This window comes from Patagioenas fasciata, chromosome 3 (assembly GCF_037038585.1).
Source record: "Patagioenas fasciata isolate bPatFas1 chromosome 3, bPatFas1.hap1, whole genome shotgun sequence".
Classification (NCBI taxonomy): domain Eukaryota; kingdom Metazoa; phylum Chordata; class Aves; order Columbiformes; family Columbidae; genus Patagioenas; species Patagioenas fasciata.
Genome location: NC_092522.1, coordinates 26,824,890 through 26,847,197, shown reverse-complemented (window position 1 = coordinate 26,847,197; position 22,308 = coordinate 26,824,890). Strand labels below are relative to the sequence as shown.

At 35.7% G+C, this 22,308-nt stretch overlaps 1 protein-coding gene across 1 annotated transcript in view; it reads right to left on the bottom strand.

Annotated features, from left to right (window-relative positions):
* Nucleotides 1–22,308, bottom strand: part of GPATCH2 (G-patch domain containing 2) — a 122,178-nt gene that overhangs the window by 82,123 nt on the left and 17,747 nt on the right. Inside the window, exons 4-5 of the mRNA XM_065835013.2 lie at nt 18,338–18,520; nt 17,155–17,234 (exon numbers count right to left, since the gene is read on the bottom strand). Coding sequence (XP_065691085.1) covers nt 17,155–17,234; nt 18,338–18,520 — 263 coding nt within the window. The remainder of the gene's footprint in view (nt 1–17,154; nt 17,235–18,337; nt 18,521–22,308) is intronic.

The window sequence follows — 22,308 nt, the reverse complement described above, 5'->3', positions numbered from 1 at the left end:
TTATTTAAAAAAAAATACTTCAGCACAGAGAAAGACTTTGCATTTCTTTTTGGCAACACAGACATTATTCATCTGAATAACACATGAGGAAGAACCTTTTATTTTACCATACCCCCATTTTAAAATTCCTTTATTTTACTAAATATGCATCTTTCTGCTACATGCTCTACATCAAAGATCTTCCCTTGCTCTTCTTAAAGTCCATGCACTATAAACTCTATTCTGCGTCACTGATTTTAAATTTCACCTATAAAAGTCATTTTACATATACTACAAATAAAAATACATGCCCCACTTTGAATATTAAAGTTGTAATTCAATTTCAAGGTTCTTCTGACAGTATTTCAGTATCAATCTTTTTTTTCAAGATGCTACTTGAATCCCTTTCAGTAAATTCACAAACCACAAATCAATAGCTTAAAAGGAGATCTATTGCATCAAGAACTTCACTAGGGCTTATTGCAATCCATTCAAACAGTACTGAGAAGTTGGTCCTATTGTATAATAATAGGAATTAACAAATACGAATAGTTGAAATTAATTTGTAAAACTACATGATTCCATGTTCATAATCCATACCATACACACATTCTTTACAACTTGCTAGGTACTTTCTTCTTGCATGCCTATCAAATGAAAGGGAGGGTATTATTAGCTATTAGACAGATATAAAAACCCACAGACACGTAAATCCAGATTTACAGACTGAACTCCACCCAAGTCTCTGTTCCTTGGATTTTATTAGCTTTAATTGCTCGGAGCTACCTAACTATTAGACAATACCAGGCTCAGACTGGATGAAATGGATGAAATTTACCCTTATGAATCTGGATTACAGTCTCAAAAGACACTCCTCTGTAAAACATGAGATTCTATCAATATAGTCATTGCCGGAAAACTATATAACATACAATTTACATGAGGTACAGTGAGCATATTTACCAAAACTATAGAGTTTTCTACATTGAAGAGAAATCATAACTTTTTGAAAAGCTATCCACTGTACTTGGAAATTTATTTACTTTCTTCTCGTTAGGAAGCAAACTGGTATGAAGGAAGTAATTTGCAAGGCTTTCTTAAAGTACGATTAGTATTAGTAAGCTATGTATGTCACACATAGGTGTTATCCAGGCACAGAAGAGGTTTTGTACCAATTATGTACTCAGTTTTCAGTTCTGATTTTATATTCTCCAAGGCATTTTATTGAAGTAAATAGTTTGTGTAAGTAACCTTAGCAATAGACATAAAAAAACCCCCCAAAACAGCAATGCTTTAGAATGTAACTCTTTTTCACCCCTGTCCATTTTCTCTTGTTTCTCTTTGTACCATTGTGAGAATCTACACATACAAAACCAAGTCAAGGCTGTCTACCCTGTACTGGGCACAGCTGGCGGGGCTTTTGCAGCTGGAGGGGGTGCTGCAAAGGCAACCCATGTAGGATGGTACCTGTGGGCTTCGTGATGGACAAAAGGGACCCACCACGCTCCAAAATGGAACCAGAGTAGACCCTGATGGCTCCACAAAAGAAAATTTACAAATGGGAGGTAAACACAGAAGTAGACACATACAGGAGGATACAGTAGGCAAGATGTCAGAGGAGGATGAATGCTAAACAGAGGAGATGCAAGAGCTGATACTGTGAGAGGTGCATGAACAGGCACAAGTGAGAAATAAGACAGACTGGCAGGGCAGACAATAAAGCAGAAAAACTTCTGAAGCAAAGAAGCCACCTGAGCAAGGGCTAGAAACAAGGCCAAGAAGGAGGTACAACCCTAAAGGGACTGCAAGCCCTGCCAGAGCAATTTGGTAAGAAACAAGCAGCAGCAAAAGGAACCACAACATACTGACTCTCATCTCCTATGCCTCCCATCATCCGACCCAAGTGACTGAGTGTAATGTACAATGGGGGGATTGGAGACCACAAAATGGGGAAGAGAGGTGTCTAGAGAAAAGGTGAAGTGGTCTTGTCTCAGTGTTGTGTTTTTTTTTTTTTTTAATTTTGATTTTTATTTTATTTTTTCAACAGCCCAACCAGTAATTCAAAGGTTGCTTAATGGCAAAAAATTAAAATGACTGACATTCCCTGACTTGAAGCTATGTTTTAGCCCATGACACACCTCTAAGCAGGAAAGCTGCCAGCCTTAGAAAACAGATAGGTAAGTTTACCCTGGAACTGCTGTACTTCATAAATACACATGTATACTTAATACTGTATCCTTTATGCTGACCAGAGCTATGTTCCTGTAAAGACAATTTACTATTATATTGTTTCATAAAAGTCATAGTTCTACCCACATTTTTACAAAATAATTTTTTAGCTTGGTTTTCTGAGAAAAAGGAAACCTGCATAACTATCTGCAACTTTTGATGTCCTACCACGCCCTCACTAACTTTTAACCAAATTTTGGCTGGCTCTGAAAGGGGAGATGTCTTAAAAATAAGTTTCCATTTGTGACAGTGATTGGGCAGAGACACCCAAATCAGTTCCCTTACGCTGAGGAGAGATCAGCACAAAGTCAGCTCACACATGGAGCCTGGAACAATTCACATCATTCACTGCCCATTTTCAAACTGGGAGTTAGGAGTCACAAGGATCGTATATCTCTATGCAGATATAAAGAGATATGAAAAGGGACCTGCAGGTATCATTGGGAACAGAGTAAAGACTGAAGTCACAAAAACAGGGAAGGGGGAGCTACAGGATTTTTGTAAAGTGGCAGTAGAAAGAAGTCCTTAAGAAATTAGAGTTCTCTGTGATGGTCAAGAACAATTTTAATGGCTAATTGCATTTTATATATTGTCAACGTGCAGACAGACATCTTGTTGAACCTTCAACCTGTTGAAAATGGATGTTCAGAATCTACTACGTGAAATCTAACACAGTAAACATATGAACTTCAGTTTCTGAAAGACCTAGAAGCTGCATCCATTTTTCTAGCCAACAAAACCAAGTCACTGCTTCCCAATGTAAACAAAAATACATATGTAATTCAGAGTCATCCACAGCCAGGAGAGCACACCAATTGGTTAATACCTGGCCAGAACATCACTTGGCAAGAGAAAGGCACACAAAGATCACAAGCAAAAGATCAGTATAATTCATAGTTCTTAGGTCAATCTGCTTCGCTTGGAAGAGGTTAAACAAATTAAAACAAAGAACATGGCAAAACACTGGGACGACCTCAACAGGATTCTCCATAACCTCAACCTTCCATCCCGCCGCATATGACCAAAAAAAAAAAAAAAATCACAGCAATACCTGCCAAAAGAAAACTGCCTATCTAACCTCATTTGTTTGACAGCTTTCAAATCAGCCACTGCTGCACAGTGTCTGAGACCCTGACAGACTCTCAGGAGATCCCTAACCAGATGTAATTTGCACTGAGAGAATTAATGAGGATTCTAGTCCTGGTTTATCACTTCTGCAAAAGAAGGCTTGAAGTGCCTGGGATTTGCCAGCCTTCCCCAAACTGTTCTTCAGAGACAAGTTCTTAAGGCTATAGGTGCTGCTGCTGCTCAAACAACAAGCAATACTTTGTCAGGCCACACGACAACGAGATGAGACTAAGCAACATTGGATACGCAGATCAAAAAGACTGATCTATACAAAGCACACAACCTTTTAAACTTTAAGAACGATGTACAAAGCTAGACAAGAACCACCAGCTTCCTCAGAAAGCTCATCAGATGACATGTGTTAAGGAAAGCACACAAAGCTTTAAAAGGTCTGCTCTGAGAGAATGTGTGCCAGGCATTTTGCCAAAGGATAGATCATTAATGGTTTCAAAGATCTCCCCTTGGAAAGGGGGCTGCCAAGACAAATCCTCTTAGTTATACTAGAAAGGTTAAGTGAGGTCAAAAAGTCTCACCTCCCCCAGCTGCGGGCACTTCACTAGTTTGATAATTTTGATAAAGAAATAAACGAATGCTTTAGGTGTTTACATTTAATTAGTCTGGTGCCAACAGAGTTTCTAATGACCAGTATTATACTTGCATTTGTGTCTGCTTTGATTAGGTCTCTTAACAGCCGACCAGCTCTGTCACTTCACTGGAATAATCTATTTTGTGCAAGTCAAGGCTAGTTGAGGCCTCTTGGCTATGTGTAACCCTGACAGCACAGTTGGCCACTTTCAGCTCCTCCAGCAAGACAGTAAAATCAAGGGGACACCAGGTGTACCTGAATCTCCAGGCAGTTTTCTGTCCCCCTTTAGCTTAAGGTAGACATTAGAGCCTGATTATTTTCTCCTGAAGGTGTAAGAAAGAGCTGTGCTTGGTAACACATCTTGAAAGCCACAGAGAGCAGAGTGGACAATACCTCAAGGATATTATTTACCTTCCAAAGCAATGTGTTTAAACATTCACCTGTTCCCTAAATATTGCTATGCAGAGGAGGCAAGAATTAATGTTCTCTCAAGAATAATAATTCAACAGTTTATCTTCATGGCAACAAAAGCATAAATGAAAATTGAATGGTATAATATTTAGTATCCTATCAAAATAGCCACAATGAGAGCTATTAATTCAAACACATTCTTCAAAGTGCAATATTCCCATTTCGATTATTTTGAGATCAAGTTTCTTTGCCTTACTAATTTAACGGAAGAACTATAGAAGAAACACATTCAAAACAAATTCAGAATTTTTGTATATATAGAAAAACACAACAACATTAACTGAAAGAAACATTAACTTGAAGAACCAGTAACAAACAGTACACCAACAGCCTGCAATAATCTTGGATAACTTTGCTAGAATTTCAGTGAAAGCTCACTTTGAAATTAAAATATTTTCTAGTCTCATCATCACTACACAGTAAACTGGCAGACTACAGATATAACGGATGCAATCTGATGCAATTAGTAGTTTCATCTCTATTAATCTAGCATTAAAAAAACCCCACTAAACGATTAAGGACCTACTTCTTCAAGGTCCCACAACCTCTCAATACATGACCACAACTAAAAGCAGGCAGTCATATGAACAACTTCCATGCTCATGAAGGATTTTGGGTCTGCTGCACTCTCATACTGCTCAACAGTTCTGATCAAACCACCTGTAGTAGTAACTCCCCTGAAATAAGCAAAACATGTACAAATTTTCCTCTAAAGAAAAAAAAAAAAAAGGCAAAATAATCCTCTTTGACCAAAACCTTGAAAAATCCATGCAAGTATACTGCTTTTCAGAAAGTACTTTTCCCTACCTCATAACATGTACAAGAAGACTATAATGGAACACCTGGACAACCACTGGAGTTTGCTACTAATGGGTTATATTGACTCTGCTTATGTTTTGTCATTTTGTGTTGCTTTACTGTACGTAAACCTTGAATTTATTTGTTTGTTTTTCAGAAATTGTGCTCACTATAAGACAGTCTTCTGATTTTGAAGAAAATACATTTTGCATTAAAAAAGTGAAAATTCTCTTCCAACACCATACACACTTTCCGAAATAAAGAATGAATCCTGGCAAACAGTAAAGTCTGAGCAAGGACAGTATACTGAAGTACCGAAAAAATTATGTTTTGAAGTTAGAAAGATTTTACACAAAGTTAAAATGATCAAGTTTTTCTAATATGACAATTGTTACTTCTTTAAGTTCATTTACAGGCTTGCATCATTTTACTCCATTAAATATTCATTATAGCAACTACGCTCACTGATGCTTTGCTATCATCTTTCCTTTTAGGCACTTCTTCCAAGTACAGAAGGATGTAGCAAAGATATTTACTCGTTCTACAGATCATGCCTCCTCAGGCTGTTGGTTGCAAAATGTTCCTTTCAAAGGTGATATCTTTCTGGATCTTGCCAAAAATTAGTACCAGATAGATCATCTCCACTGCTCCACGGCAGTGAAAAATACATATTGAAAGCAATTAAAACAGACAACATACTTATAACAATTTGCTAAAGGACAGAATGAACATAAGCAATACCTCTGTTAGGTTCTTCCTCTAATTCTATGGTACTTCGATCTGCCTCTCCCACGTAGGCTGTAGTCTTACAGAGTACCTCCCTCAGAATAAGAGTCTTAAGGGGACTCTAGACAGATTTTCATAATTGCTGGAAACTCAGCTTTGTTGCATGCGGTTTTTGACTATTTTTGTAACACACACTATTATAATTGAAAACAGTAGTACAGGGTAGTACCTTTTTTAACATTTTAAAGAGGCAATCTTTAGAAAATTCTTGCAGAGTAAGTTGGCTAAATATATGCATTACAACACATGTACCCCTTAACAAGTACTCTGCAAATTAGATTCGTATTTGTACACAATTAGAGCAAGGCTTAACAAATGTGTAACAGAATCATACCTCCATATGAAAATAAGAAATTAACTTCAAGAGAGACACATGAACATATTGACACTATTTTTAGATGAGCAGGTAAGACCTGTAATTAAAGCCTGATCTTTGCCTAAGAAAACATCTGTTTTCTTCACTGTGTAATTAGTAAAATTAATGAATTCCAATCCAACCACACAAATGATTTTTGTAACTTTGAAATCAATCACTTTAAAACCCAAGATGCTGTCAGCTACACAAATTTACCAATAAGTGATACTGTAGATCAGGTTCAAATTATGAATGTAATTTTCTACTTACTTATGATTGAAACATCTTCTAACCCTCTCCCTCTGTTCTGCCAATGTTGACATTTATAATATAAACAAAACAGATCTGTGCATTAAGAAATTTGATATGACTACTGGTACTTTGAGCTTCTCATATATAATTGCCAGAAAACTGACTAAAAGAGCACACTGTTTAACTGGATCAGAATAGGAAATATGCTTATTGGTAGATTTTTAAAAATTAAGACTATCCTTCTCTGACACATTTTATTATACACAGAGCAGGAAACTGCTGAACAGTGAACACAATGTCACAACACAGATTAGCAGATCAATCATTAGAGAAAGTGATGAAAAATGTATTTTAAGAGATTTCCTTCTTGGAATACTGTTACTTTTAAGAATGTGAAAGGGCAGGTGATCACACTTGCAGAGATTAGCATTGAATAATTACAGATAAAAAATAATGGGAAATACACAGCATGCTTTGGTGATCTCCAGTACTATCATTGTCTTGCTGCTATAAAGGGACAACAAAGGAGGCTTCTATCATACCCTGTATGCTCACAGCTGGTTTCTAATTCAGAAGGGCAATTCTGATTGTCCATACCAAAAAATCTTTGGCCAAAACCTATGTATCTGTTCTTGTGTTGTAACTATTTCAATCTTTCTCTCTGAATCAGGGAGATGTGCAGGAGAAAACCAGCTAACAATCTCGTAAGTACTTGTTTTATGAATCTGGCCCTCAGTCAAGAAGTTGCAGTGAAAAGTCTTTTAATCACCTTCTGATCAGAATTTACTGGATTGTATCTAAGTTCAAGGGTATTAAAATGTGCAAAGGAGACTATGAAAAAATGGCTAGGTTATAGATTTTAACTTCTTCACTAGAAAATTGACTCAAAATAGATTTTCTAATTTACAATGAATCAAAAGAAAAAACATTAGACCATAGCAAAAGTGGCACAAATGTATCAAAAAGCAAATGAATAAACATTTGAAAAGATTTATTATTAGAAATTGTAATAAATTTTGGAAAGATGAATCGATTTTAGTTAAAAGGTATAACTGACAATTTATTGGGCGGGAAGATGCATTATTTTCCAATTGTTATCCACCTACAGTAAAACTGATTTGTGTCCTATTGTATTTTATGGAAAAGGAGAGAGCAACTTTCAGTGATTTAGATTAAATGTATTAATCATAACCAGGCACTGTGAACTATATATCTACTATTAAAGAAGATTTTTGACATTTAATTCTGTAGCAATATTTTGGCTCTGTACCTCTCTTCCTAAATCCAATTCCTGCTACAGTTGGCAGATTTCTCCCTTTTAATTTTATGAGGCTTAAAGTAGCATTTAACCACCCATGCGGTAAATAATGCAGGATTAGAAATATTTAGTGTTTTGTTTCCCTTTGAAGAGTACTAATCCATCAACCTCCAAATATTTTAAAAACATTTGCCACATTCTGGCAATATTTAACGTAACATTCACTAAAACATGCGATGTAAATGAAGTTATTTTCCTGAAACAAACAAAAAAATAATCACATTAAACCCTAAAGAAAATATGCATATACATCACTGATAAAGAGGAATTAATTTTATGAAGATATCAGTTTGTGTACAAAGAAAACTTGCATAAATCCTTCAGAGTTTTTAAATATTATATATGATGTGACTATTACATAGTTTATTCTCAATAATCTGAACAAAATCTAGTTAAGTGTTCTGTTCTCTGGCACAAGAGAAAAATACATTTTACAATTCTTATACCCAACTTAACATTGAAATGCTTGCTTTTATTTATGCAATTCCCCCCTTGTTTTTATGCAGTCCTTTCCTATCTTTCCTTCAAGTCTTATATTTTACTGCATAGTAAAGCTGCCTTATGGTAACTTCTAACAGGAAAAGTTCTTAGTTATTCTAGGTACTACAAATTGTCTTAAATTGCTTTAGACCTACATCAATGACTAGATTCTAGACTTTAAAAACACACAAAAGAACAAAAAAAAAGAGAAAGCACTATGGCAACAAACTCTCAATTGCCATAATGCATTAGTTCTCTTCACAAGCATGACATAAAATAGGAAAAAGGTTTCTTTTCCTCCAGTTTGGCTATATTCTATAGAGAAAAGAAATGCAGTCTACTGCTTACTGTATCTATCTGTTTAGGTCTTTGTAAAATAAGTCTCTTAGAACTAAGTAATCTGACAGGAAGGGATCAAGGAGAAGGGGAAATTGGGCACATTTTATCTAATGTTCTGTAAAGTGAATTTCACAAGTGTTTTAAAAAAAGTACATCTATAGTAGGACAGCTGCAAGAGTTTGCCCATCAGCTAGCAGTAAGAAAACGACTGCCTAAATAAACAGCTTTCAGTTCTCTGAGGATAGGTTTCTTCCTTGGCTTTTAATTATCTGCAGGAGTGCTAAATAAATAATAATAAAATCAGTCTCATACTTGTGAATCACCTGTCAAACAAGGGGCTACATAAAATTAACAAATGAGAAAAGGAAAAACAAACAACAAAAATCATATCAGAGTAAGAGTTTGCTGAAGATTTTGCAAGTGAGTGAGTGGAACAGATTTTGAACAGTTATCAAAACCGGTGGACTGAAAGGGTTCAAGATGATCAGTTATAATCATCACTTGGCAAAGAAACTAAAAAAGCAGCGTCTGTGTCCTAACTGAAGGAATAATAACTAAAAGGCAAGGACCAAGAATCTCTTGTACCACGCCAGTTACAAATGCTGATATCAAACCTTTTACTGTTGTCCTCTTTAATCTGATATATGATATGTAATTCAGTAATTGGACAAGTGGTTTAAGTACACACAAAACAATGACCACTACACTTTGGAAAAGATCATACCAACATTATATGTAGGGTTTTCCACAACATCAAGAGAACGCTAAGGCAGGAGCTTCAAGTTTTCCTGTGACTCACCTCATAATTCACAGCATTATTAATTTACTGATTACCTTCAGGAAGTAACCTTTCCATCCTAGGATTGCTTACTACCATTTACTTAAAGTCAGCATTGCAGGTTCTGATATCAGATAAACACATTTAACAAAGTATTCACCTCTGCAACTCATTCCATTTGAAGATCTCTCAGAAACGGATTAAACAAAGCCTAGAGTTCCATAAAGAAAAGGGTCTCTTCTGCATTCAGTTATGCATTTACTTGTAAATACCATGTGATAACTATCAGAAGAGACAGTCCATGAGAAGTTTTGAGTACTTTCTTCCCTCCTTGAAACTATGCTCTCAATATGCACATTCGATTGTTTTATTTCGAGAATGAAAATGGTAGCAAACGTGTCATTTTCCAGCTAAGTCACAGGTACGTTAGGCTACAACAACCGTGGTTCACTCTACTTCTTTATGGTTATTTCTAAGAGGTTATAGAACATTGTCTTTACATCTGACTAACTAAAGTCACAGTAATCAAACAGAATGGCAGAGGAATACCTCTTCATTCCTATCTTATCTATCTTGTTAGAAAAGCAGTAGAATAATTTTCTTGGGCAATTCAGTTTCTACACAATGCACCACGTGTGTTTGCTACTTTATTTTCTGTGCTATATTGTGAAGTTATGTATCAATGCATCTCCATGACAAATTGCTGGAGAAGACACTAAAGATCCAGTTTAATTCCCTGTTTTTACAGCTACATCTTAGTCTGGGTTCAAGACATACGAACTCAGACTGTATACAAAAAAAAACCAAAACCCACAACCACAAAACATTCTAAGTTGCAGTTTCTATTTTCACTTTTGTTATGAATCAAACAAGACTAAAATATTTTAATTCATCTTCACCCTAATGATTTGAAAGATGCGCTGCTAAATGATATTGATCACTTTAGAGTTTTTTTTAAAAATATGTATTACGTAAAGTAAAGCAAGAACAGAGGTAGCGAACTAAACAAATGAGCGCATCAGAGTATAAATTGTGTGTGTCAGAACAAATCTAAAAGGTCACTATTAATAGGCTTAACCTGGACACCAACACATAGGCAGAGTATTCCTATTAGATGTCTGGAGTGCCACTGTTTTCCCTATAGATAGTCACCCTATGAAATGCAACTGCAAAAACAGATGGACTGCTTTCAAATTGTTATGCTTTTGGTGGCCCCTCATTCTCCCATACCATCCCTTTCGGACAACAAGACAGAGTAGAAAAACCTACTCATGTGAATGAGTTGCCGCTGTATGATTAGCAAGAAACTTTCAACAGCTTAGGAGTTGTATCTGATCTTGTACTTGCTTCCAGTTAAAAAAATACTACACAATGTGTTAGCTGAAATCACTGTCATGATTTACTTGACGTTTATAATGCTACTACTGTGTAAATGAAATGTTGCTCATCGGCTATGCCACAGTATATTTGTGCATGTGTTCCTCACCTGTTACACATAAGATTTTTCTGTCTGTTCAGAGGATCACATGATTAAGGTCAGCACAAGGAAATACAATTCCTAACACTGGACACAAGACAATGTTGCTTTACCATTACTTCTTCAAAACATTTCTATTGAGGCATTATGAAGTGTCTAAAATAGACATAACTGAACCAATACAGGCTTAAGAAGTCAAAACAGGCACATTCCAAATGTCTGCAAAAGAGACATTTCCTGCAGCCAGACACCAGAAAGGGGGATTTCTTTGTGATCAGCAGGAGAAAACAAGAGGAATAATTATGCTGCCTCATATTTTTAAGTCAGAGTTTTTCAAAATCGTTATTATCTGTAAAGAGTGCTGTAAAAAAATATAATAAGTGTGTCTTCAAGACAGACACTAACTGAAGAATAAAAGGGGTATTATTATGCTATTTGCCCTCGTTTAAAAGTAAACTTAAATGTAATTGCAGCTGACTATCATCTGAGCAGCTGGGTTAAGGTGAATTACAAGGAATACTGCTCAGACTACAGTTCATAGCACTTGTCACCATGAATAAACTACAAGATGCATTTAAAAAATAAGCAGCACATTTGGCATTTCTGAGACAAATGCTGGAAGGCAACTATTTCACTGAAGTGAGATGCTTTTTTTGACACTATACTTGAAGTGAGAGTCCAAGAAAAGGGACTAAGTCACCTCATTCACTTTAGCTAGACAGAAGTTAATCTTTGATATTTTCAAGGTATGCTTTGATTGTCACAACAGGTGAAATATTGCAAGAAAAAACATTGTGAGCTCTGTTGCGCAAACAGAGTATCTGTTTCAGTAGTTGCACCTACAAGATATCTTCATTTTGTTGAATACAAGCTATTAATTGCCTGATGCCTTTAAACTATACTTTTGTCTTGATAGGCATGTGTTTTGTAAGAATTAAACCATGACAATTCCAGAGTGTACACTCTACTTTACAATATAAGTGATACAGAAGAAAAAAATACAACAGATTCACCTTCACCAGTTAACGTCTTTACAACTGTTATAAACAAGGCTGAGAATTCCTCTAGCCTTTTTAATCATTGTGGAGGGAAGAGGGGTTACACTTAGGTAATAGAAGTAATAACAAAAATGACCCACATTAGATTTATTGAAATCTATACATTTGCTATTTTAGTTACCAGTAGGTCCTTTTTGGCTAATGAACTGCAGCTTTAAACGAGACAGAAATGCTGTGGTATTATTTGTGCCTGTTTACTGGTTTCATGACATCAAGATGATCATAGATTTTTATTAGACAATTACAAGTGACACAAAAATCACTGGCAGTTAAAACAAACATAGGCAGAGTTTATTAAACCATTCAGATCTCAAAAAGGATAGGTAGAATTCAAAATACTTTGTATCAATCACAACTATGCTAACAAAACTGATCTACTAATTCTAGCTAGCACTCTGCCTCGAACAATCACAATATTTAACCTTGTTTCAAGTATGGGTACTACCACTGGTACTACCAGTGGTGGGAACCACTTTGAGAAATACTGACCTAGTATGAAACACGGTACAGGTACAATTATGATTCTTTTAATAAGTATGATAAGTTATTAATTTACTCACTAAGAAGCTTTTACTCTTCCATCAGGTGCTTACCATGGCAGGTGGACAAATTATATTATGCTTGCATCAGTATAAGAGAGAGCTTTAGCAAAAAAAGCACTTGAAAATTAATTTGTGGAAAAAAGAACCTCTTACTATGCAAAATACATAGCAGGTGTAAGAACAGTAAGCAGTTCTCCAAATATTATTAGATACATGATGTTAAGAACATCACAGATAAGTCAACATCATCCCCCAATATTTACATCCCATTTTTGAAAAGTACATTGTTTACAATGGGGTTCTGCAATCTGACAGAAGCTTTTTCTTTCCCCCCCCCCCTTTTGTTTTCTCATAAGATGAAGCTATTTCAACATGACTAAATTCTGAAGTCTAGAAGAAAAACATTTAACTCATTCCTTGGGAAAACTGGAGCATTTTGGTCAAGTGACTGAATACGGGAAGAATCAAAGGTAGGGCCTAAACTGCCATCAGAGCAGCACCTTCTCTGCTATCAATCTGATTTTTTACTGTCTGAAAATCCATATCTGCAAGGAGCACAGGAATGCACATGCTCCTCAAGAAAGTTTTTCCCTCTGTGTTGTAAAACTAAGGCACTGAGTTAAATAAAGTGAGGATTAAAAGAGTATGACTTATTCACTACATTTACATAAATTTGAGACAATTACAGACAAGGAAAAGATTTTTTTTTTTTTAAAAAAGGAAAAACACAATAAGAAATGCTTTTAATAGCCAAAAATATTTTCCATGACAGGAAAGCTTACTAAAACCCCCATTATAAAAACCAAGCGCCCTTACCTACCCTTCCTACCCACTTAAAAGAAAATTCATTTGCAGCTTTAGCAGCATAAAGTATCAAAATGTCATCCTCACAGAGGCCTAATATTCTTGATATTGAGTGAGTGAAAGCCTGGAATCCAACAAGAGTTTAGTTGTGTTATCAGACATCATCTAAACCACTCATTTCCACAAAGTTTGACAGAGACACCCCAAATGACAAAAGTAACTAACTGAAGAAAATAATTAAAACCCCAAAGACAAGTTATTTCATGCACCTACCAAACTGAATTGTTTTCTATCTGACTATATGCCACACGTTTAGTGTAAAAGAATTCTCCACAACACCAAATCAATTTTAAGGCTGTCTTTAAAATCATGAAATCAAAAACCATGACAAAGGTGATGGATGGAAAAAAAACTTGCAGAGTTGAAAGAAAGCATCATTTTTATCGGTGATGTTTTTTGCATTTTAGCCCAGTGAAATCACTTCCTTCTAAGAAATCAGTATTTCATTTATAGAACTACTGCTATGTTGTAGAACTTCTGCCTAATAAAATGTAGGGGTGGGGATAGTTGTTCAGGCCATATATATAACTGCAGAACTCAACCAAACCCAGTAAGATTTCCTGCAATATACGTTATTAAAAGAGTATATTAAACACTAGTACAGTATGAAAGCACACATATCAGTTTCCAGTTATAATCACAAAGTTGCTACTAGCAACTTCATACCAGTGAGATCAAAAGCATGGTGTCATAGAAAATCATGTTTTTCTATTTCTTTTCAAATAAAGTACTGTTACAAATGATGCTGCCACAAAACGCAAAGACAACCTGAAAAGCCAGTGTTGTATGCAATGAAATATGCCTGATAAACCATTTAATTATGGATTCAATTTTTTTTCTCTCATTTTCTTGCTCAGCTTTTTCAGTGGTCACCTCCTGTATGACAACTCACTCATCCTGCATGTTGGATTAGGCAAAGATTTTCATACTATTTGCAGGCTAGGTTTTTACTTCTCTCTTCCTTGTCCAGTGTGGTATGATCATTTTAAAAGTGTTTTGACTCAAAGGCAGTACACTTGATGGCAGAAAGACCCACAAGTTTGTTCAAATTAAGCAACTAGTCAATGAAATGCAAAAAGAGCATCTGGAGAAGATCCAAGTGCGAGGTGTGGCTACTTCAAATTAAAGTTCACTAACTGGTCCATAAAGAGTAGCATTCTTCCTCTGATTCTGTGCTCCCACTGCTTCTAGAAACCATGGTGTGAAAGTTACTTACGTTGGCAGTTTCCTTGGTATATAGCAAGCAATAATCACACTCTTAGTCTGATTCTCTTACAAGAAAACATTGAAACAGTTGGGTGTTAAACGCTTTTTGACAGAGGATGACGATATACGAAAGTATTATCATAGCTATTTTGCCTTTCCTAAACCAGTGATCTCTTCAAGGCTTCGCTAGATGTTATAATTGTGAACCTTCAGTTAAACCTTTCCAAAACAGTTTAAGCACACATTGACAGTATGCAAAGGGCTAACTGCATGCTCACATTCCCAAGAGAGAAACTAGACATCCTTAGAGTGAAGACAGTATATAATGTGTGTCTTTTACAAAATGTATTTCAGTAGAAAGCTCCATTTTTTTCCTCAGTCTCCCTTTAAAAATCGGTGATACAGACATTAGATTCCTCCACGTTAAAAAAAAAGAGAAAGAATTAAGTCACACAAGTCTTTTCAATGAGTTGAGTCTGCAGTGTTCTTTCCTCAGGATATTAACCTTTCTAAAAGCATCCTGACTCTTCTTCACTGTTACCACCTAATAGCAGTAATTACTTCTTGTTCTCTGTTATCAGGTGTCACAGATATTAAATGGTTCTCTGTTTTTGTCATTGAAGTACCTAAAAAAGATTTTCACCAAGAAGCAATCACTGACAAAAGGAAGCACATGAGCTCTGGTTTATATAGCTGTGTTTGCAAAGACAGACGCAGCAGATGTGCCCACAAACATAGTCATCAATAAGGTCAGAAAACTGCATCTGAAGAGCCAGCTGCACATCCATTCTATATATGCATCCCTGCCCAAACATAGTGGCTTAGAAGGTACATTCACATGTCAACCTTGTTTCACAACACTATGTAAATGATATATTTAATAACTGGAAGTAACTGAATTATCAGTCTTTAGTAGACAGGCTTGCGTTTTTGTTATAAAAGGAACTGTGATACCATCTTTATATATAAAATATCATGACTGGAAGAAAAAATGGGCTTCTAAGAAAGTGTAGCAGAAAATAAACATTAGGATTTTTTATTACATATATGCATTCACACTATATCTTCATCACTTGAAATTTAATCACCTTTTTACAATTTAGAAGAAAAGGCCGTTTTTAGGGTAGTTAAGCCATGTATCATCAATACCATGAAGCTAACCTATCAGTTATAATAGCTCCTATAAAATACCAGAGTGAAATTGCAATAAGCCTAGAAAATGGGCTACAAATCCCAGATATGCTCAAGCAAGCACTGAACCAAAAATAAAAATAGGTAGATAGGAAACCAAGAACTAGATAGCATTCATCTAATTCATGACCACTAACAGCAGAGATCACAGGCCAAGGTTTTAAAGCATCTTATTCAGTTCCAAATGGCAATTGTTGGACAGAGACTTCAATTATAAAAACCTTGTCTCTTCAAAATGAGTTAAATTTCTAACACGTCCTTTCTATTCTCTCCAGATACAACGGCTCTTAAATTTCTCAAAAGCACCTTGTTTTGTCTAGTCAAACTAAAATTTGAAAACATTTAATGTTGTCAAATAATAAAGAACACTGACATTGTGGTATTTATCATGCTGGGATATGTTTATTACAAACTGACAGAGAGTCTCTCAGATTCTTCTACTCTTCCAAACAGTATTCTGATAAAAAAGAAAAAAAAAATGTATTCATTGCAGTGCAGTTTAACATTTTCATTTTAAAAGTCAAGTCTCTCTTCTCCTCATAACCTCCACCAAATAAAAAATTCTTAAAAATTCATTACCATCTTATTTTCGAGAGAAAGCCAAGGGAAAATCAAATTATTAGATTGTACAAAAACATAATGACAGCTGGATTTTTTCCTTCACTTATAAACATTACTCCCAGAGATGAAGACACTAAAAAAACCTCAAACATCTCATTAGTAGTCACAACCTTAGAATAGACTCCATTCAAAGGAATGCATGATGTCTATGACAGTGCATCACAAACTTGCTATACATTTTCTGCATATACCCCTTCCCTCAGGCCACACAGAAGTCAACCAAATAAGGATAGATTCTTTTAAAGCAGACTTTTGGGAGAGAAAAAAAAAACAAACAAAACAGAATTGTACCCCAATGTATCCTAGACTGCTTTCAGTATCAGAAAAAACTTTAACTTTGGTTTGATTTTTATTGCAAGAGGGGAGAAACATGTTTTTGTATACACAAGATACATACTGAAAATGTTACATAATGTCTCCACACACCTTTTCCTTCACTCAGTTCAAAATAAGTACTGAGAAACAGTCTAGCCTATTTCTGCCATCCAAGTACACACAGATATTCCATTACAATAGAATTGCAGTGTGAAGAATCTAGCTATTAAAAAAAAGCAAACAAAAAATATCAGGTAGCAGTGGCACTGTGGTCTTACTGTTCCATTACCTATCTACAATATTAGGAAACAAGCATGAGAGGCATATACCTTATTAAGAAAAGAACAGTGCAAATTAGCTTCCAACAATAAAAGCACCTACCAATGCATTCTGGTTTCCGGAAGCCTTCTTTATGTTTCTTGCTGGCATTCCATGAAGATGACTGAATCTACTCTGGAAACCTAAAAAAAAAAGAAATTATGAATCGATTTAAGAATATTTCCTATACCATATAACAAATGAAATTCAACATGAAATACCAATCTATTAATCTGACTTCAGTTAAACAAAGACATCTTAATATTGTCAAACATTGTACTGGTGGAAACAAAAACCACAGAATGGGAAAAGTGAGAGAAAGGATAAGGTGAACATAAGTTTATGTGGATATTCTTACTGCCATCCTAGTTCTATGCACAGTTAGCTGCATAAGCAGAGCATACTGCACTACAGTAGAAAGTGATTTTTGCATCACTTACGACTTTATTATTACTAGAAAATGTTAAAGCTGGTGAATATGCAGGGATCAAGTCCTCAGACATAATTCTAAGCCTCAAAAGAGAATTCAATGCATTCAATATGCAGAGTAGTTTAAAAGTGCTTCTATAAAAGACCTGTATTTGAATGGCAAAAGAGATTCTTGTGGCAGACAGAAGGTACAACAAAATTCTTTGGCAGCAAGCTGAGGTCTGACAACTTCCATCTTTAGACAAGAATGGGTTCCTAGCTGTGAACACAAACAAACCCTGGTACAACTTACCACTGAATACACTGAATCCACTGTTGTCTGAAGTAGTTTAAAGAAGAAGAAAAATCAGATTTTCTAAGGCACAATCTCAAACCTTGCTCTAAAGGAACCGTTCTCTCCTCTCTACAGACAATATGGCCCAATCATAAAGCAAAGCAGACAGTCACGCTACCCTTTCCAACCTTTGAATTAATTAACTTCTACCGAATTCTAAGCATTATCACAGAAGCAGTGGACAAAATGGAATGTAAAGATTCACTTTAAATAACACTTAGTTCTCACTGCAAACATCAAGACAACAAATAGAAGAGTAGGCTATTGAAATGAGCCAAGTCTTACACTTTCTGACTTTTCTAATCACTTATGGGTTTTTCCATTCTTTCTCTCTAATGATATCTTAAAAATGAAATAGTTCAAGGAAACAAACCAGTAGCTCCAAGATCTCGTCAACATTTTACGTATTTTGTATAATCCACAGACATCTTTCTACTGTACTGAACTGGCTCTACAGTTTGCATTTGCTTGATTGCTACTTACCTCTCCTCCCTGAGCGGGACATAAGAGGGAAAGTACCAGTTAAAATACTTTCAAAGACTGGATCAGGCAATTCTCTCTCCAGTTCTGTAGAGTCTTCTTGTTCCCACCATGGAACGACCCCCGTAATTCCACATGCTCCACCAGGTTCATTTTCATGAAACCAATCACTCTGCTCATCATCACCTGTGGGAGGGCAGCATCCCCCCAAAAAAGAGGGAGGAGCAGCAGAGATAAAAACCAGATGTTACCAGCAATAATGACTCTCACAGGGCAATTATTGCTTTTGTTTTATAACAATATATAACTTATTATGCTTATATAACAATTACTCATATATAGCAGTTTTATTTGGCAAATGTTTCTCAACACCACGACAAGCATTGCCATCAAAGAAACCACATAAAATGTAATGTTTTAAAACCAATTTACAATAGTGAAAAACAATAATAAACTAGTTAATCCTTTGGCAATAACTCCAGGGAAATCCATTTAAGTTACTGCACTTTACATATTAACAAAAAACAAGCTTTAATCTCCTGCAGGGAATTAAAAGGTATAAAACTATGAAACTAGTTCTTTGCAGCTGATAATGGTATATAATTAGCTTAATTTCATGATTTGTATGGCTAGTAAAAGGGGAAAACAATCATGAACAGATGTGACTAAATGAAGTTAATCTGATTAAATTCATTTAGAAATAAGTTTTGAAAAAGTTGATTTTAAATGAAAACTGACAGTATCATGTGACTGAGAATTATACTGCATTATACCACAAAGCTGGTCATTCTTACTGACAATATTTATAGATGAAGTATTAAAATATTTGGACTTAAAGTCAAAAGTAAGACAAGACTGAAAATCTGATCTTAAACTTGGCTCATAATCACACTGGCAACTAAAAAGAAACTGCTATGTTTGTTTTAAAACATGTTGTTTTAGTTTTGGGAAAGAACAGAAAATATCTTAAGACACAGCACGTTTCCTTTCTTACTCACAAGAACTAGATTTCAAAGGATGTGCTCTATACTTTAATTCTACTTCCAAGTATCCAAAACATGTCTCACTATTTCTGCACATAAATTGTTTAACACTTCAATTTTTAATTAGGCAGCACTAAGCAAGACACAAATACAAGATTTATTAGACAATTTTCAAGAACAAAAAGCATTCATGTAAAATTTCATTGCCACTCCATCCAGCAGTGGGGGAAAAAAAAAAAAATAAATGAAAACCTGAGCGAAAATTTGAGGAAAAATAAAATTCAACACATTTTCTCCAAATAAATTGTTGCAATGAAGAGAATACTTCAAGACCAAGCACAAGTGAAAACAGTTGTAAACATTCATCAAGATAAGTACTTCAAGAAAATATAGAATAAGGGCCCTCACTGATCACTTGCAGGTGAAATGTGATCCTTATATCTTTAATGACCACTACTAACAGCAAGATTTGCAGAGACTAGAGAACAGGAATTTTAGATGAAGGGAAAACAGAAGTAGAAAGACATACATAGGTCCAAACAAGACTTGAATTTCTTTGTGTTCCTGACACATTTCAGATTACTCTCTATACTTATTCTAATCCTCGTTTATAGTTATGACATTTCACAAAGGCATTCACAACTAATTCTATCCTTGTTTTGTTACAGCCATGTATGGTTTCTTTGTAGGATGTCTAAGGCTACTAAACAGTGGTAGTGGTGGAAGGAAAATCCCACCCTTTCATTACATTGATCTCTGGTTCTGAATGAAGTTTGAACTTCTTTGTTTAGATTTTCCAAACTTTTACGTAGATAAACTGAATATTTTGTCCTAAGATCAGAGCTCTAGTAAGGAATACTATCAGGAACTCAAAACTAGTCTTGTTACACATAATTCAGCTATGAAAGTAAGCAGAGAATTCTGAGATTGGGTTTCGCAATCAGCTCAAGGACAGAAGCCTGTAAGAGGTGTGCAATGCAGTCTTGAAACAAAGAGCTAGAATTTAAGACTGGGTTGGTGGACTGCACGATAAGGCAAACAGTGGCTATGGAAAACTGGTATCTTCACTATATGCTCAATAATGGTTCTTTGGGAAAAAATATAAAGTTACTTTTCCTTTGTGTGCAATAGGAATACTATTATGTTACGCAACTATCTGTTAAGACATTTCACCTGTTATGCTATTGTACACTTCCCTAAGCACTTATGTTGCTTAGTGCCAAAGGCAGAATAAAGGACTTAAGATCTGAACACTCTAGCTTTTCCCACATGACAGCAGAATTCAGGCATACCTGGGTTTTAGCTTCCTTGTCTATAACAACTCTGAATCTTTTGACTATTTTCAATCCTATTATTACCTAGAGGCAAGCATAAACCTATTACTACTATTCTTATCCAGGTGAAAGTGCCCACAGGTATTTTGTTCCCCAGTTGCTCCACCCTGAAGGGATGCAATTTTCCAAGAGTCAGGGAAGATCACTCCATTTGATGGATTCCTAGCCTCTTACATATGTTACAAAGTAACACCGAGGCCTACTGCTCAAGAGTTTTGTAACCAAATACTTGCCTTTTATCCTACTAAATCTACAGCTCTGAAAAGGCAACAGTATCTGTAGCACATGTGAACTTCTCAGAATTAAAAATTCTAAATACTTCAAAAGATTCACTGCATTGTCCTGTTAAGGCTGCTGAACCTCTACTCAGCGCAAGACTAGAGCAAATTATCATATTCTTCCAAGCTACAGAAAAGGTAAAATCACCTCCAGATCTCCAAAGACTGATGTCTGAGCCCATGCATTCTTCTAGTCATATATTTAAAACACAACAAACTTGTTTGTGGGTAATGCTAATGCTTCAAGGAAGTACTTCAAAGCAATTTACATTCAATTATAACTATACTGATAAAAAAATAAAATCAATTTAAATCTCAGAAATGTCAACTTCTATTCTAAAATTTCAAGGCACTTCAGTTCGTGGCTTATTTATAAGCTTTCCCCTCTCCCCAGTTACTGTTTCCCTAATTTTCACTTCTGTATTATTGAGTTTACATATTTATGAAATTACCACTCCTTCATGTTAAATTACTTCTCTTCCCCTTTAAGAAGTTTAGAAAATGATTTATGCAGGCTTCTTATGGTTCCCCTATGGACACAAACCCCATTTACATCACCATCACCTTCATGTTCAAAATATCTTCACCTGAATCTTATTTTAGCTAAAGCAGTGCAGGATTATAACAGACTTCCCACTGCAAACAGACAGGGTTTTTCCCCTTCTTCCTCGTTTTATTTCCAAACGGCCAGACTACCCTCCATAGCAGTCACATGTTGTGTGTGTGATTTCCTGTAACAACCACAACCTACTTCGAGGGCTACGGTGAAGAGAGCTGGGCATCAGTGTCCCACAAACATTGCTTGCTGCTGTGCTGCTCCATTACCCATCAATTCACACACAGAGAGCAATAGCATCCTACGGTATTCTTTGCTATGCATGTGCTACTCTCATTTCTGTAACCAGTTTCTTGCTTTCTAGGTTAAAAACAAACAAACAAACAAAACCACTGCCAACACCTCTAATAATCAACAGGTAACATGGGAAGACTCACTGTAACACACACTGGGAGTTTTAGGAAAGCAGGAGCTTAAGTTACCCATCCGCAGAGGCACATTGCAGGCTGCCCTCCGCACTTTACAGAACCAGCTTGGCAGAAACGATAGCAGGACACCGTTCAGACACCATTTAAACAGCTAATTCTTCTGATTCAAGCTGGAAAACTTCACATGAAGGCCTTCTGCCACCTGCTTGTCCAACATAACATCATACCCTGCCCTTGGGTAGGAGGACTGTACAGGTATGCCATTAATAAATTGGACCAAGGATATCACATGATCTCAGTTTTATGTTCACCTCTGCCACAGTGATCCACATGTAATATTTAGGATTTCAACTATTCAGGTCATATACAACAAGTTAACACTATTTTTCACCTGC